We start from the raw sequence: 17214 nt of genomic DNA on the forward strand, positions 1-17214 counted from the left end.
AAACCAGCTTGCAGCCCACAGTTTGATAAACACTGTCTTCGAGTAATACAACCCCATCCTGAAATCATCATGCAGTGATACAGCCAGATTCCATCTTGGGGTAATGTCCATCATTATGTGATCATCGACTAGTAAAGTCCCATTCTAAAGTTATTTTAGGAATATCCTTGTGTAATACAACCTCATTCTGAAGTCATCACAAGAATATTCTGTAGTAATACAGCCTCAACCTGAAATATCCGTAAGATCATCCTAGAGTAATACAGCCTAATCCTGAAATCATCCTGGGATCATCCTGCAGTTGTAAATGATCATCACATGTTTTCCACTGAAGTAATCATGAACCCATCCTGAAGTAGTTTCTGTGATGACTCTGAAGTCATCTCATTTAAATATTTCACCTTCTGCACATACTTCATACAGGATGGCTTGGGATGACTTCCCCAGATAATTACAGGAATAGCACAGCTGAAGTCATCAGATTACTTCAGAATGACTCCAGGCTGATCTTCCTTTTTGACTTGGGTGGATAACCTTTGCCCCATTTACTAGGAACCTATAGGTAAATTAAACATGTCAGTCACTGATTAGCCACTTGCACATAAACATTTGAGGGGTCAGAGCACATACACTGCGGGCATGGTCGGGCAGAACTATATTTTGCTTCTGGCTAAATACATGCTTTGAAGATTGTCCTTGTAGCGTCCTCCCCAGCCTGGGAGCATGGAAATGAACACGCTGCACATGGAGCTCTATAACAGACATCTATTCCTCAGCATACGATCACTAACTGATTATGTCATAACCATACATTAACACCTCCCAGCAAGTTACGTAACTCCTTTGTTGAGTTCCCCTAGAACCTCAAGGGTTCTAGCACACATAGTCGCAACATTCCACCTCCCCCTTGGTTAACCCTTTTGGTGCGCATGACAAAGGTTTCGTCATGCGCACCGGCACTAGTGTGCAGAGGACGGAACCATTCCGTCCTCAGCACACAAGCGTGAAATCCCTCTGCTTTAGACAGCAGATGGATTTCCTTTTTTTGGCCTCTGGAGATGGGGGAAGAGCATCCCCAATGGCCTGAGGAATTTTATTTTTTTTCCCCAATGGAATGACGATCGCATGTACGGAGTGCTGACGTGATTACACTGAAGGTAAAATGAGCCGATCGGCTTGTTTCACTTTCACTGCTTTGGTGCTCGCGGGGCTATCTAAGTTGCTCATCCCTCGAGCACCAAAGTATACCGGAGCAGTATCGTTGGAAAGGAGACAATCTCCCCTTTCCAATGGTACCTGTCCTACGTGGATCCCTGCTTGGGGATCATTCAAAGAGGGAGACCACCCAAGCAGGGATCCATCCCACTAGACACCAGGGACGTTTTTTGGGGGGGTGGCGGGGGGCAGCTCCCTTAGGCAAGTGCTTCTCCCAATGTTTGGGAATTCATTTTGGCCATTTTCTGCCAATTCAGATTGGACTTACTAGTAGGCCAATCTGCCAGGGGCAGGAAACCACTTGGCACCAGGGATTTCTTTTTTTCTTTTTTCTTTGTAGGGGTGAGGGCTGCCTAGCATGGGCATGGTCTTGCTCCCACCTCCCTACAAAAAAATACAAACAGTCTTTGGGCAGGTGGCCAGCATGGGCATGCCCCACTCACCTCCAAAATAGAGGGGAGGGGTGCAAATATCCCAATCACCCCCCCCTCACCCCCCAAGGGGGAAGGAAAACCACTAAACAAGGGATTACTGTTTTTTTGTAGGGTGAAGGCTGCCCGGCATGGCCATGCCCCCACCTCCTCAAAGATGGCAAAACTGTCTTTTCTGATCCCTTGCGAACTAAAGCATCTCATCCCAATGGCAAGCAAGAGTCTATTTGATTATTTTGGTGTTATAACAAGTGGGCCAGGAGAGTTTGACTTACACCCGGTATCATGCCACTTGCCATGGTGAACAGCTGCACTTTTTGGCTTATTTGGGCTGCCACCTGGAAAAACCTAGTAGACCCACAAAGTTCTGAAAAATAGACATCTGGGAGATTCCAGGGTGGTGTCCTTTGAATCCATCCCACACCATTTTCTTACCCACAATGCCTGGGAAACCTCAAATGCTGACAAAAAAAACCCCACACATTTTTCCTCACATTTCTGCGATAGAAACTCCCGGAATCTACAAAATTCCTACCACCCAGCATTAACCCCACTTTTGCAAATAATAAAAATGCTCCACCACTTCTGTGGTTGGGCCCAGTGCCACATACAGGAACATATCCAACCGATGACATTAGGCGTTCCCAAGCAAGGGCTCCCACTGCCCTTAGCTGGATTAGCTCCTATCATTGGCACTAGGCCTACCCACACAAGTAAGGTATCATTTTTTTCTGGAGACTTAGGAGAATGCTGGGTGGAAGGAAGTTTGTGGCTCACTTCAGATCCCAGAACCTTCCATCAGAGAAATAAGAGGGAAATGTTTTTTTAAACAAATTTTAAGGTTCGCAATGGATTCTGGGTAACAGAATCCGGTAAGAGCCACACAAGTCACGCCATCCCTAATTCCCCTGGGTGTCTAGTTTTGAAAAAAATTACAGGTTTGCTAGGTTTCACTAGTTGTTAGCTGTGCTAGGGCCCCAAGTCCCCAGCTAGGCACATGGCAAAAAACAAGTCAGTTTTCATTGCAAAAATGTGATGTGTCCAAGTTGTGTTTTGGGCCATTTCCTGTTGCTGGTACTAGGCCTACCCACACACGTGAAGTACCATTTTTATCAGGAGACTTGGGGGAACACAGAATAGTAGAACAAGTGTTATTACCAATTGTCTTTCTCTGCATTTGCGCCTTCCAAGTGTAAGACAGTGTGTAAGAAAAATCATTTTGAGAAATGCCCTCTAATTCACATACTACTATGGGTACCCAGATATTCAGACATATGCAGATAACCACTGCTTCTAAACTCCATAGTTTATGCTCATTTCAGAAATACAAAGTTTTCCTTGACACCTACTTTTCACTCTTTATATTTTACCAAATGAATTGCTGTATACCAGGTACACAGTGAAAAACCACTGCAAGGTGCAGCTCAGTTATTGGCTCTGGATACCTTGGGTTCTTAGTGAACCTACAAGCCATATATATGCCCGCAACCAGAAGGGTCCAGTGGACATAACAGTATATTGCTTTTTAAAATCTGCCATAGTTAGAAAAAGTTACAGATCAAAACAGACATAAATGCCTGTTTTTGTCAACTCAATTTCTACATTTTTTTTTATATCTCAACTCTTACTTTCTGTAGGAAAACATTGAAGGATCTACACAAATGACACCTTACTGAATCCAGAATTTTGTCGTCTTTTCAGAAATGTATAGCTTTCCAGGATCCACCATTTGCTTTTACACCCATTTCTACCACTAACTGGAAGGAGGTTAAAAGCACAAAAATAGGAAAAACGGGCTGGGTCCCTGTAAAATGCCAAAACTGTGTTGAAAAATTTGGTTTTCCAATTCAAGTCAGCCTGTTCCTGAAAGATGGGAAAATAAAAAGTATAAACAGTCGCAATATATTTCTTCAATAAGTCACTGAGGCGCTCGCACTAGTAGGCCAGACCTTGGTGTATGAGCTAGTTGAGATGCACTCTGGTTGTGCGCCAACGGCACAGGTTCTGAAGCGTGAGCTGGACTGTTAGGCGGGATCGCTTCATTCATAATTGCAGGAGCTGACGAACGTCGATGTAGGTGCTTAAAGTGTGACGAGTCCTGTCTGATGGGACTTTCTGGGATGATGCGCCGTCACCATGTGTCCTTTACACATCACCACCCTCAAAGGATGAACAGCAAACGGAGTGTCTGTTTTCCACTTTTGTTTCTATTTGACCAAGACCCAGTCATGTTCATCAAATACTGTTCCCTGAGCTCAATGCGGATCAGCATATGTTTTCATTTTGCACATTCGAGAAATGTCTGACACAAACCTTATCAGCATTCAAGGGTCGGTCCAATGTGGCAGTTTCATTGGATTTCCCAAAAAGCAAGGTGGCAGGACTCTCACTAGATGTGGAGTAATGAGTTGAACAATAATCACGAAGGGCTTGACACAGGGCTTGGTTTAACTGGAGCTCCTCGAACGATGCTCACTAAATTACCATTTTAAGGGTACCCACGAATCGTTCCATGACACGATTGGCTTGGGGTCACAGAGGTGCACTCTTTTGATGCTTGACATTTAGTCTGACCAGAAACTCCCTGTCTTTGCTTCTGAACAGTGAACCACTATCAGATTTGAGAATAGAGGGGATACCCCATGCTGCAAAGATGTCGCCCAGCCACTCAATGAGCTTGTCATTGGTTGTTGATGATAGCTGCTCTACTAAAGAAAAGTGTGAATACTCACCAATGACTACCATGAGATGCCTGTTTCCTAAGGGACCAAAGAAATCAACTGCAAGTCTTTCCCAAACCTCTGCAGGAAAGTCAGACAGTCAATGGATGCTGCATAATTTTGTGAGAAAGGCAGTTGCAAAGATAGCACTCTTAGTTCCCTCTCAACTCGATCGTCTTGGCACGGGGACCACACGGTCTCTTAGGGATCTTTTAGTGGCTATAATGCCACAAAGTCCTTCATGGGCTCTCCGGTAAGAACAATTCTCAAGACTCTTAATACAACACATTCCCTGTCACAGACAGTTCATCCTGTACATTTTTGAACTTCTGAAATTCAACACAGTCAGCAAAAGGCTGAGTGATCCTCTTCCATGAGAGAGTTGAAATGATGTCCTTGAGGATAAGCATGTTCTTAGTGGCCTTAGTAGCGGCAATAATCTATTCAATGGATGTGGTGGCTAGCGTGCTGGACCTCACAATGAAATTAATGTACTCCTAAACCATTATGGATGTTGCACTGTGACAATGTAATGGTGCTCATGAAAAATAATCAGCAGGATTCTGATCTTTACCCAGGTTGTGTAATGCAAGGGGTCATCTTAGCTTTTGGGTTTCCAAAAATAGGGCGCAGCACTTGTTGGTCTGTAATGACAGTGAAACATTTTCCATATGGGAACACATGAAAATGGTTTCAGGCCCTCATTACAGCCAGGCTCTATTTCTCCAGCTAGGAATAGGCACATTCTGTGTCAGACCAGCTTCGACCCGCACAGACCACAATGTATTTCTGAGCATTTCGATGACCATTATGTTGAAAAAGGATTGCCCCCAACCCCACTGGGCTCGCATCTACGGTGATCTCAGTATGTAACTTGGGGTCATAACAGGCCACCTCGGTTACATTCTCAATCACGTTTTATTCTTTTGAAGCTTTGATCACATTCAGCAGACCACTGGAAAGGGACATTTTGAGTTGTCAAGTCTCTCAATGGGACACTCACTGTAGTTAAGTCATGAATGAACCTTGAGCATTAACTGCACATATCTAAGATGGATCGCAGCATGGTGACATATTGTGGGGGGGGGGGGGGGGGGTGGGCAATAAGCTGACAGTGCTTGCACTTTATCTGGGTCAAGAGTCATAGCCCCATTAGAGAATATGTGCCCAAAGAATTCAAGTTCGGGTTTGTGAAACTCACAATTTGCCATGCTCCTTTTGCATTTGCTCCAAATATCAGTATGTCATCACTGTAATTAAAACCATGCATGACCGGTTGAATTATTTAATGCATAACATCCTAAAATATTTCTGCAGCCGATGACACTTCAAAACTGAACCTTTTGTATCTCAATAAACCAACATGAGTCACAAAATTAGTTAGGCACCTGCAGTTCTCTTCCATCCCGAATTGATGGTATCTCATGTTCAGGTCAAGCACCGTTCAGGTGCATGATCATGTTCGCTATGTGTGAATCAGGATGTCTTTCTCTCTCGATTGCTTTGTTGGCTTGGCACATATCAACAGATGCGGACTGCACCTTGACTGTCATTTCTTGGCACCACCAGTATGGGCGAAACCCATGACATTTAACCAGTAGTGCGCTCGATGTCACGCGTCAACAGTATTTTTAGTTCTTTCTCAACAGCTTCTACCAAGTGAAAAGCGATTCTGCGGTGCCGCTGGGCAATGGAGTGAATGTCCTCAATTGTATGTGGAGGCTGTAGTTGAGAAATATCAGTCCAATGACAATGAGTAGGCATGCACTGAATGAAGTTCCTTGAATGTGAATTGATGCGTGCATTGATACGGCTTTGTGTCACTTTGTCGCTGTGAATGACCCTTGACTTTGCAACAATTCTGAAGCAGCCCACATTTATACCTTCTTGTTTGACTGGTATAAGCGTGGCACAGGAGACAGGCTATTGAACTTCTTGACTGAGATGATGTTAATTGACACACCACTGTCTGTGATATTGGTTATAGGGCAACCATAGACTTATTGTGGTCTTAGCCAGTGTCCAAATGAATTCAATTTTCGTTTGATTGTTTCGCTTTTGTCTGTTTTTCTTCCTTGCAAGCAGCTAAACCAACATGCGCCTGTCATTCCTTTGGTCATTTACTTCAGTGATGCTTGAAATTGACGCTGAAGAGCCTTTGTAGAGTGAACTTGATGGCAATCGACCGTCTGGTTTCTACTTTTTGGCCTTGTGGCTGTGGCTAGAATGCTTCTGGCATCCATTTTTTCTTCTCTTCATGACTTATTTGGTTTCTATCTCACTTTGGAAACCATTATGAAGTAGTTTTCTTCCCTCAACCTTTGAATGTCTGTCCTATGTCTGGACATTTACCTTCTTGGGGAAACAAAAACTCACATTGGAAAAACAACTTTTTCTTCTTTGAAGACATCGAGTAAAGTGAATCTAACATGTACTTGTGCTTGCTTTTCATGATCAATGTTGATTCATTATTTGCTGCTCCAGCTTCCATATCAGTAGCTTATTAATCTGCTTTTTCACTAGTTCTTGCAGTCATTAAGATTTTCTCTAAACTGAGAGTCTCTCTCAACATGCGTCTTCTGAAAGTCAGCCATCGATGACTCTGAGGCATGTGGCTTCATCATTAAATTCAATAAACTTAGTGTTTGATGAGCACAACAATAGTTCCACAAACTCATCCATCGTTTCACAAGCTGGCTATCTCGCTTAACTGAAAATCTTCCTTTCATAGTCTGCATTCAGCATCAGACTGAACTTGGTACTCAATGCGTTTTTGATCTGCCGGTACAATACTGCATCAGTCTGCGAGATTTTCTTCAGTGCTTCTTTTTCTTCATCATCGGCAAGGTTCTTTAAATACTTCATGATTTTCTTATCTACTTCTAGGGAATCCATGAAGTCATCTAACGTCTCGATCCATGTGGTCCATCTGGCACCAATATTTTCCTTCATGGATGAGTCGAATGGCGATGGTTTCAGAAACACAGATCCATAGTACACTCTGCTACTGTTGAGAGCATATGCTATTCATATGGCTGCTGCTGTTCATCTGGACCTCTGCAAGCACTGGCCGTGTATTGGTACTTGGGCCATCACATCGGAGATCGTACATCGCCATCTTATTTCTTAATAGTGAGTAAAAGGCCTATTTCTCGCACTTGACTATTGTTGCATTTAGCTTTTTCATCATTCCTGGTTGTCACTACCTTTAGCATTTCGCTTTGTATCGATAATGGCTCTGTGTTATTGCGCAATGCAATATTTCTTCTTTCAGCCTTACCAACAGATTCCAGTGGGTTTTTCTAATGCTCTTCTCCGCAAGGCCTTCAACTTCTAGACTCCACACATTGCAACTTCAAACTGGCTCTATCGACTTGGGCAGTGTGGCATGCACAAGCAGTTTGTGGATCGTTGGCAACTCTCAGGGAGAGCAGTCTTGTTTCTTTGGGTCATGTAGCCCCTACTTATCAGTTGTAGCGTCCTCCCCAGACCGCGAGCTAGCAAATGAAACCAACCCACATGGAGCTCTATCACAGGTGTCTTTATTCCTCAGCATAGGACCCCACACTGCAAACCGATTAATAACCACACCTTATCACCTCTCAGCAACTTACGCAGTTCCTCTGTTGAGTCTGGCTAGAACCGCAAGTGTCATAGTGCACAGTCTCATGACAGTACAGTCCTTATGTCCATAACTGGTATTGGATGCATCCTCGATGCGGATTTGAAATAGACTAAACCTTTTGTCTTCTGTAATGATTTTAACATCTGAATAACTCTTCAGGGTTCTGACTTTGGATTTGGACTATGAAAGCAGAGTTGTGGTCTACTGAGGCTCACCTGGCCCCAATTCTACTTCAATCAAAATTGTAATTTATTAGCTGAAAGTGGTCACAGAGGGATTGAAGCAATTAAGCAGTATAATTATTACCTGGACACATACAGACAACTAAGCTGTTTCCAGGATTCATGCACAAGAATCAAAAACCCGTCATCAAAGGATAAGCAGGCAGCAATATTTCAGAATCACAGGCAAGCCATTTAAGAGATGAAGCACAAATAAAACAGCAAAAACAAAGTGAAACCATGTAAAACTAAGTGCCGCCTTTAATATTCACAACAAGTTAACTAGCATAATCAACTTATATTAGAGGTACAAAGTTCGTTTTTTTATATATATATACACACACAAACACTGCACAGATATTTGTTTATACTTATGAGAGTGGAGCATATTACTGCGTCTCCCTGTGCGTGACCGAAGTGTACTAAGCAAAGTCTGCTTACTTTAAGAGAAAGTTGGCATTTGAAAAAAAGACCCCTTGTAGCCATTTTAAATTATTCAGAAAAGTAACAAACGTGCATTCTTTCCTGTATCACAAGGAGCAGAAAAAGCAGAAAAAAGGTAAATATTTGTAAACGTCTATTTGACCCAAGAAGCCCATCTATAAAAATCGCAATATTTTGGTGTGTTCATATTTCTAACATGCGCCAGCTCGTGGAATGTTAACCAAGGGATTAATAATTATGATCAATAAAACCAAAATGTTTACATAACAAATGTCGACCGTTAAGAGTATTCACTGGCCTCTTCTACTTTCTCCGTTTAGAAAAATAGCACTTCCTGGGCTAAATCCAACAATGTTGCCATTGTTTAAAAACAAGTGTAAATACAATTGTGATTTCAAAAAGGTTATGACTGAAGGTAGACTTACTGTACTTAACTACTACATAGATGTCAGCTACAAGATTACAAGAAAATAAAAATATTAGACAGAGTCCAAATTGACAACGAAAATGGTCTTAAATAAATGTTATCCATTTCTAAGTTTAAGGTGCTTCCAACTTCTGAATAATCCAATTGGAAAGAATTCTCTAATGCTATGGCACTGTAATGATGAACTTGCTGCTGTGTTACCTGTATTAAAACCATCTGGATTTATGGCTGATCCATTACAGAAATAGTCATATGTGGAGGAAATAATTGTAAAACTTCAAATGGAAGGAACCTGGGAAGAGCTTTAGTGGATTGTGAAAATGCATCTTATACATTTCTAAAGCGCCAACAAAAAAAAAACACACGAAAATATTAAGCATTCAGACTCCCATATCCTCTATTCGGGATATCCCCACTATCATATTGTAACCTTAAAACCAGCCATTGTATCGCTTTCAATACAGAGGGACAGCTACATGATTCTGCAGAGAAATGGAAATGCACAATGATCACTCCATTTCCAACAGCTACACATTTCATATAAAGGACGGTCTAGTGTTGTGTCCATTTGATGCTCTTCAAATCAATTCCATCTTGCACCATTTCCCATAGAGGGCTATAAAAAAAAAAAAAAAAAACATTCAGATTAAAAACTTTTTGAAAGATTCAGGACGTTCAAACAATATACTTTTGACCACATAAAAATATTCAAATTAAAGAAACTAGTCAAACCTGCCTTTAAAGAAATCTGCATACATTTGCACTGTTTTATTAGTGACACAAACAACTTACCAGTGAGGCCAGGAAACAAATGAATCTCTTGGCCCTCATTACAAGTTGAGGACAAAATTCAGATCCCTGTGCAAGTAGGGATTGGAATTAAGAGTTGTGTAATCATTAATTGGGCCGTTTTCACCTGCTATATTCTGGTAAGGTAAACCTGCTGACATTATTGTGCCGAAAATGCCCACAAAAAAGGCAAAACATGCAGAATTTGGTTTGTTAAATAGAGATTCTGCATAACTCCTTTCAAGTTGAAAATGCATACTAAAACATTTACCACACCTGGAAAAACATTGCTCCACAGTAATAGTATTTTACCAAGTGTGGTATGTACCTTGTAACAAAGGTATAGGCCGAGTGTCCACTGTGCCTCCTGTGTTAATCATTAGCATAAGCTTAGTTTATAAACTGGTTTCCATAAAACACACATATACAAAATAGAACTATTAACCAGTAACATCCCCTTAGCGCAAGTGCATCACCATAAAATATGTAAAATTAACAAGCAATCATCAGGAACTCTGCATTGGGCCAAAATAGATGAAGACAGAACCTTACATTAGCTGCAACACCACTTCCTACGCTGCCAGGAACTATACATGAAAATGGGAATGAAGACCTGGATGTAAGGAAGTTTGAAGGCTGCCCACTATTGAACTGCGAAGTGTTTTTTTAAACATTTTACTGTTCTGTCCCAAGGTGGCACACATCACTAATGTTTAATCAAAAATAACCAACAGTTGAAGTTTAAAAGCCTCTACCTATGTCTAACTAAACAGCGCATAATGATGATAAACGAACGGGCAAATATACAGCCTTTTACTTGTCAACGGTTGTTGCCCAGCTCATAACTTCTGATACAAAATTACAAGTTCTCAGGAAGTTGTGTTTTTTTCATTTTCAGTGTTATTGCTTCTTAGTTAGATATTTCCCGTAAAGTATTGAAAATGCCCTTGCTTGCTTCAGGGAGTTGCAAATGTGTTTTGGCACTCTTCACCTCTTGAAATCAATATAGTCGCTTTCAGAAGCCTTTCCTCTTTTGAGGGATCCTCACTGATAATCAAACTGTTAGTCCGTCAAGAGAATGGATGGATCCTGATAACTATCCTCAACTTCCCCAGTAGCTGATTGTAAATTATAAATTAATTCAATATCCCCTTTGCAATTTATGGAAGAAACCATGTATAGGGTAAAGTAGTAGAGTATGTAGAAGCACAGGATCTCCTTAAATTGCCCACTGGTCTCAGAGAGGTCACTGAATTCTTTGCTATACAGGTGGATGTTGGCTGTGTATGAAAGGTATTAGAAGCAATCTTGAAATAGAAACATACAATTATACAATGAATATGTAAAATGAACATATTAAAATATTCACACACCATTTCATGTAAAGAAAACCACCAAGAATTATTCCAGGCACCCTGACTCTCCATGCTGGACTCCAATCTCCACTGGCCACAAGAGCAACTTAAATTCATAAAAATATTCACAGGAATTGTTCTTGTTTGGTTGAGAGATAAATAAGGAGTACTGCGAGGGAGAAACCCACTAACAATATAAAAGTGAAGGACAAGTTTCTTAACTTTGGTAAGGCATTATCTGGTAGAGACCTTCTAGCTGCAAAATTCCTAATCTTCGATTTCCATGACGGGAACTGCTGCAATGTGTGTGCAAATTAGGGCCCTGAAAAAGGGATCACCCTATCCCTAGTAACAAGTCCGCAGAATGAGGAGGCATGCATGTGTGTAAGGAATCTGCAGCTAAATAGTCTCCACCATACAGTGTGTTACTAAAGGTAAGTAACTTGTTCATCTGATAGACTTCTTGCTGCAGATTCCTTATCTTTGATTAGATACCCAAGCCATATCCTGGCAGTGGGCTGTGGTCAAAGTTTCTGACTAAAAAGTCCTGTAGGAATGAACAGGTGAACTGCCTGTCCCTGTGGACCAGACTCTTCAGGCAGTAGTGTTTGGCAAACATGTTCAGGGATGCCCAAGTTGCTGCCTGGTAGATGTCCGGGACTGGAACTCAACATGCAACCCTGTGGTCACAGTTTTACTCCTGGTGGAATGGGCCCGTAAGCTCTCTGGAGACTGCTTCTTAGTCAGGGCGTAGCAGATCTCAATACAGAGACCGACCCAGTGCAAAATGATCAGTTTGTCTTGCCCATCCCTTCTTTGCTCCCACATACCCTACAAAGAGTTGGTCATCCCCACTGAACTCTTTGGTGCAGTCAAGATAGAACGACAAAGCTCTTTTTGGGGTCCAGCTGGTGGAGTCGCTCCTACTCAGAGGGGTGCAGGGGAGCAAAGAAGGTAGGCAAGGTGACAGTTTGACCCAGATGGAATGGGGTCACCACCTTGGGAAGGAAAGAGGCACGAATGTGCAGCACTACCTTTTCTTGAAACACTAAGATACAGCAGCTTTGATGATAGGGCCTGTATGTCACTCACCTTCCCCGCTGATGTTATTGCCACTAAGAAGGATGTCTTGATGGTGAGCAGCCTGAGGGTACAATTGTGCAGTGGCTCAAAAGGAGTGCACATGGGGTATGTGAGAAGTAGATTGATATCCCACTGAGGCATGACATAGTGCATAGGGGGAAATATATTTACAAGCCCTTTAAGAAACCTATTTACAATAGGGGACTTGGTAAAAGAGGGTTGATCAGGCAGCTGCACAAAGGCTGACCGAGAAAAGAGAGAGCCCTTCGGTGTCCCCAGAGAGGAACCCTGTTGGGCAAGAGAAATAATGAAGAGAAGAATATCAGACTGAGAAGCAGAGAGAGAATGTATAGACTTCTCTGTACCATATCTTACAAATCTTTGCCAACAGCAGGTGTATACTGTTTTTGTGGAGGAAAGCCTGGCTGCCAAGATAATGTTACAAACTTTGGGAGGAATGTTGAAAGCTGTCAACTGACGCCACTCAATCTCCAAGCATGAAGGCAAGTGGAGGACCCTCCCCTGCTGCTGTGACAGAAGGTCCTCCCGAAGGGGCAGCCTGCTCGGAAGATTGATGCTTATTTTCAGCAGCTCAGGATACCAGACTCTCATTGCCTAGTCCAGAGCCACAAGGATTACTTGTGCTCAGTTGTTCTTCATCTTCTTGAGAACTCTAGGCAGGAGTGGTATGGGTGGAAAGGCGTACAGGCGGTATGAGCTCCACTTGAGACGAAAAGAGTCTGAGCGATAGCCGCCTTGGAAATGCCAATGCGCAAAACTGCTGACATTGCGTTTTCTCTTCGGAGGAGACTAGATCTAACCAAAGCTCTCCCGCTGATGAATGAGACTTTGTACCACCTCCGAATCGAGACGCCACTCATGATCGGTAGGCATGCACAGCTTGTCGCCCTGTTGTTCAGCAAACCTGCCCGGTGTTGAACCACCAAGTTTATGCCTTGCTGTTCCAGCCATGTCCAGAGACAAAGGGACTATTGACAAAGGTTCTACGACCCTACCCCCACCCAGCTTGCTGCAGTACCACATGGTGGTGGGGCTCTCAGTGAACACCTGCACTAACTTCCCCTTGACAGAAGGAAGAAATGCCTTCAACGCTAGTCAGAATATCCTGAGCTTCAACATGTTTATGTGAAGTCTAGATGCCACCAGAATCCTCTGATCTCCACCTCTTCCAGATGGCCGCCCCATCCTAGAAGTGATGCATCCGTCACGACTGTCAGATAGTTGGGGAAGGGAGAGGAGTCTGCCTCTGACCCAATCGCGGTTCATTAACCATCACTGCAGGTCCTTCACAGTTCTCTTCGCTATCTGGACCATGTCTGAGAGATTCCCCTGATGCTGTGCCCACTGGAACTTCAGGTCTAACTGCATAGCCCGCCTATGCCATCTGGCATGTTTTACCAGTAGGATGCAGGGGGCCATGAGGCCCAGAAGCCTCAGTCATGACCGAAATCCAGGAGAGAGGCAGGAACACTGGTATCATAGCCTGAATATCCTGACTCGCTGTTCGGGAGGATAAGCATGACACTGCACTGTGTCCAGAACAATCCTATGAAAAAAAGAGCACCTGAGAGGGAGTCCGTGTGACTTTGGCACGTTTATAGTGAACCCCAGCGAACGCAGGAGCTTGGCCTTAGTCTGGAGGTGGGAGATAACAGCCTGCGGCGAGCCCGCCTTCAACGGCCAGTCATCAAGGTAGGGGGAAGACAAACCTCTGACCTGCGCTGATGAGCTGTGATCACCCAAGAAGTGCTGGTAAGGCCACATGGCAGGATTGTGAACTGAAAGTGTCCATGGCATACCCTGAACCGCAGGTAACATGTGGGCCGGCAGGATCTAGATATGAAAATATGCATCCTGCAAGTCCAGCGCTACCACCCAGCCTTCTAGGTCTGGTGCAGACAAGACCTGATCCAATGTGAACATCTTGAATTTATCCTTCTTAAGGAAGACATTTATGGTCCGTAGGTATAGAATAGGGTGAAGACCCTTGCTCTTTTTGAATATCAGAAAGTAGTGTGAATTACAACCACTGCCTATTTCTGATATAGGGACTCTTTATATGGCTCTCTTGGCCAAGAGAGCTGTAACTTCTTCTCAGATTAGTGAGAAATGATACTCTGCATGCCATTTGAATGTTGTTGGAATAGGAGGAAAGGATTGAAAAGGCAGAGCATAGCCCTTCCTGATTATCTGCAGTACCCATGCAGCTGATGTTATAGACTTTGGGTGCAGGAGATGATGGTGTATTGTCCCACCAACTCGGCAAGCATGGTCCTGCAGATCTAAACTAGGAGGGCTTTAAAGCTGAAATTGGTGAAAGGCAGATGGTGGACGAGGGGTCGCCGAGAGGCCCAAGGACTTGGCCGTAGCCCCAGAGTCCTTAAAACACTCCAGCGGCAAGTCTGCCTTGTCACCAAATAAGCGGGTGCCATCGAACGGCATGTCCATCAGATATGCTTCGAGATTCCCTGAAAAAACAGATGTCCTCAGCCAGGCGTGGCACCTTACAGCCACTTTCGACACAACCCCTCTGCCCAGCAAGACAGCCATTTCTAAGCCACACCGAATGGTGAACTTAGCTGCTTCCTTCCAGTCTTTCACCACTTGGGAGAGTATGGCCTGGGCCTCCTCCCGGACCTGAGGCAGCACTTGCGCAACAGTGTGCCAAATGGCATGGGAGAAACAGACCAATAAGCATGAGGTGTCCACCGACCTAAATGCCAGGCTGGTGGAAGAAAACTTCTTCCTATGATGGTCAAGCCTCTTGGGTTCCCTATCTGGGGAAGCAGAACGTAATATGCCATGGGACGTGGAGGCTTGGACTACCAAGCTCTCAGGGGGGGGTGTTGGCTCAGAAAGCTAGGGTCACCTGGAACTGGGCTATGGTGGCGGGCAATCATCCTATTTACAGGAGCCCCTGTGCTGGGCTTGGACCAACTTCCCAGCAGGAAGTTTAAGTGCTTTATTGAAAGGCAAAAGGGGTTCAGATGTAGAAGCCCCAGGCTGAAGCACTTCCATCAAGATATTTGTCTTGACAGCCAATGAGGGCAGTTTGAGGTCAAGGACCTCTGCTGCCCTATGCACCACCATTGCACAGGACGCTCTCTCCTGCATAGCTACAGTGCGAGGAAGAGAACAAGCCTGTAGGCAATGATGTGGCACCTGTGGGTGTCACTCGATGGAATCTGCGTTGTGCGATGCCATTCAGGCACTGGATCATCAGATACAAGAATGGGGCTGGCGCAGCCAGGAGCATTGGCGGCGTGACCGGCACCGCAGAAGCTCGCCTAGGTATGACTGGTGCCGGTCCAGATCCCGACTCTGATCAATGAGACTCTCCCGGAGCAGAGGCCGAAGCCACCAGTGTGAATCCGTTTGGAGCCTCTTCTGAAGCCACAGGGCCAGGAGGCGTACCGCGCGTTCAAATCCATGGCGCATGGCCTTGAAGAACTCCTTTATCTGAGGAGGTGTTGATCCGGTGGGAGGAGTGAAGTCGAACTGGCTACCGGCTCCGTGGCACCATGCAGGGAACACAGATGTTCCCCGCTTGTCTTGTTGGCTGACTGACGAGGTGAAGTTGAAGTCCTCTTGGACTACTTCTTGTGTCTCTTTCCAAAGCACCTCGAATGGGAAGAAGAGGACTTGGGGCTCAGATCGGTCCCACGACCTTCTCAATCAAGACCTTTTCGGAGTTGCGCATGCTGGTGTTGCCGACTGCCGGGCCACAAGCAGCTTTAGGGGCTGCTCCCTCAAAGCCTTCGGCACCATGGCCTGGCAGTCCGACCACAACTTGGAGTCATGGTCATGCTCGAGGCAACACAGGCAAATGAGATGGAGATGTGACAGGAGTCACACGTTTTGAACCCAACCTTCCTCAATAACATGTCGACACACTAGAAGAAAAAAAAACTTGCAAAGTAAAAAAAATAATTAAAAAAAAAAAAACGCCTGTCAATAAGACAGAGGGCTAGCTCTCTCTGGATCTGAGCTAAGTGGCATGAAAAGAAAAGAATTGACGGCCATGCACTTGGGTGGAGTTTTTCGGGCCACAACATCACTTCTGGCGCCAACTATGCCATGTGGAGCCGAATGGAGCCACCCGACGGTGTGCGCAAGGAGTATTGCTCAGCAAAAGTTTGCAGGTCCAGCCTGATGCCTGGGAAAATCAAATGTAAGGAATGTTCTGCTAGACATGTATCAGTGTAAAGCTTGCACCCAGCCTTAGCCTTCATTTTCTAAGTGGAGAAAATTCACCAATTATGCTTGTTGCCAGACAAATGGAGGTTAGCTCCTTAAATACTGAATTGCCTACACTGACCCCACAGCAGAACACCAGTTCGTCTGTCCCCATCTTGGAACATTTAACCATCTATTTGGGGCATTGGTTACATATACCATCTTGAAATGGGATCCATGCAGTTACTGTATGCCTCAAAGGAGCCTCGAATTGCTGTGTCACCCTTACTGATGGTTTCAAAGAGAACGAAAATGGTGTCAACCTGTTTCGTAGCCCCACAGGCGCCAGTAATTGAACTGTCTGGCCCACATTTGGAATCTAAGACCACTTTTTATAAAATATTCATAACACTTATTTTGAAAAAGGTCCTTTAAAAAAAACAACAAAAAAAACATTTTTTGACAGCCTACTGCATGCTACATTGACCACTTTTCAATTATTTTTGTAATAAAGAAGATAATGAGAACTTAAAAGCAGTCCCTGCACTGAGAAAGGTGAAAAGAAAAGTTATTTTTCACAAACATTTACAGGACAATTGAGAGAAAATGGCAATGTAACTAGAGAGAATGCAGCCAACAGGTTGTAAAACGGACAATGCTCCTTTAAGAAAATGCACTCCACCAATATCTAGTCATGCCCTCTCAGT

The 17214-nt window shown here is 44.0% G+C and overlaps 1 protein-coding gene across 1 annotated transcript in view; it reads right to left on the reverse strand.

The window, feature by feature from the left end:
* Positions 1-8448: 8448 nt before the first annotated feature.
* The window catches only part of NFS1 (NFS1 cysteine desulfurase), a 651727-nt gene continuing 642961 nt past the window's right edge, over positions 8449-17214 (reverse strand). The window contains exon 13 of the mRNA XM_069243867.1: positions 8449-9699. Within this exon, the coding sequence (XP_069099968.1) occupies positions 9636-9699 (64 nt within the window). The 3' untranslated portion in view covers positions 8449-9635. The remainder of the gene's footprint in view (positions 9700-17214) is intronic.

Source organism: Pleurodeles waltl, chromosome 7 (genome assembly GCF_031143425.1).
Source record: "Pleurodeles waltl isolate 20211129_DDA chromosome 7, aPleWal1.hap1.20221129, whole genome shotgun sequence".
NCBI lineage: Eukaryota > Metazoa > Chordata > Amphibia > Caudata > Salamandridae > Pleurodeles > Pleurodeles waltl.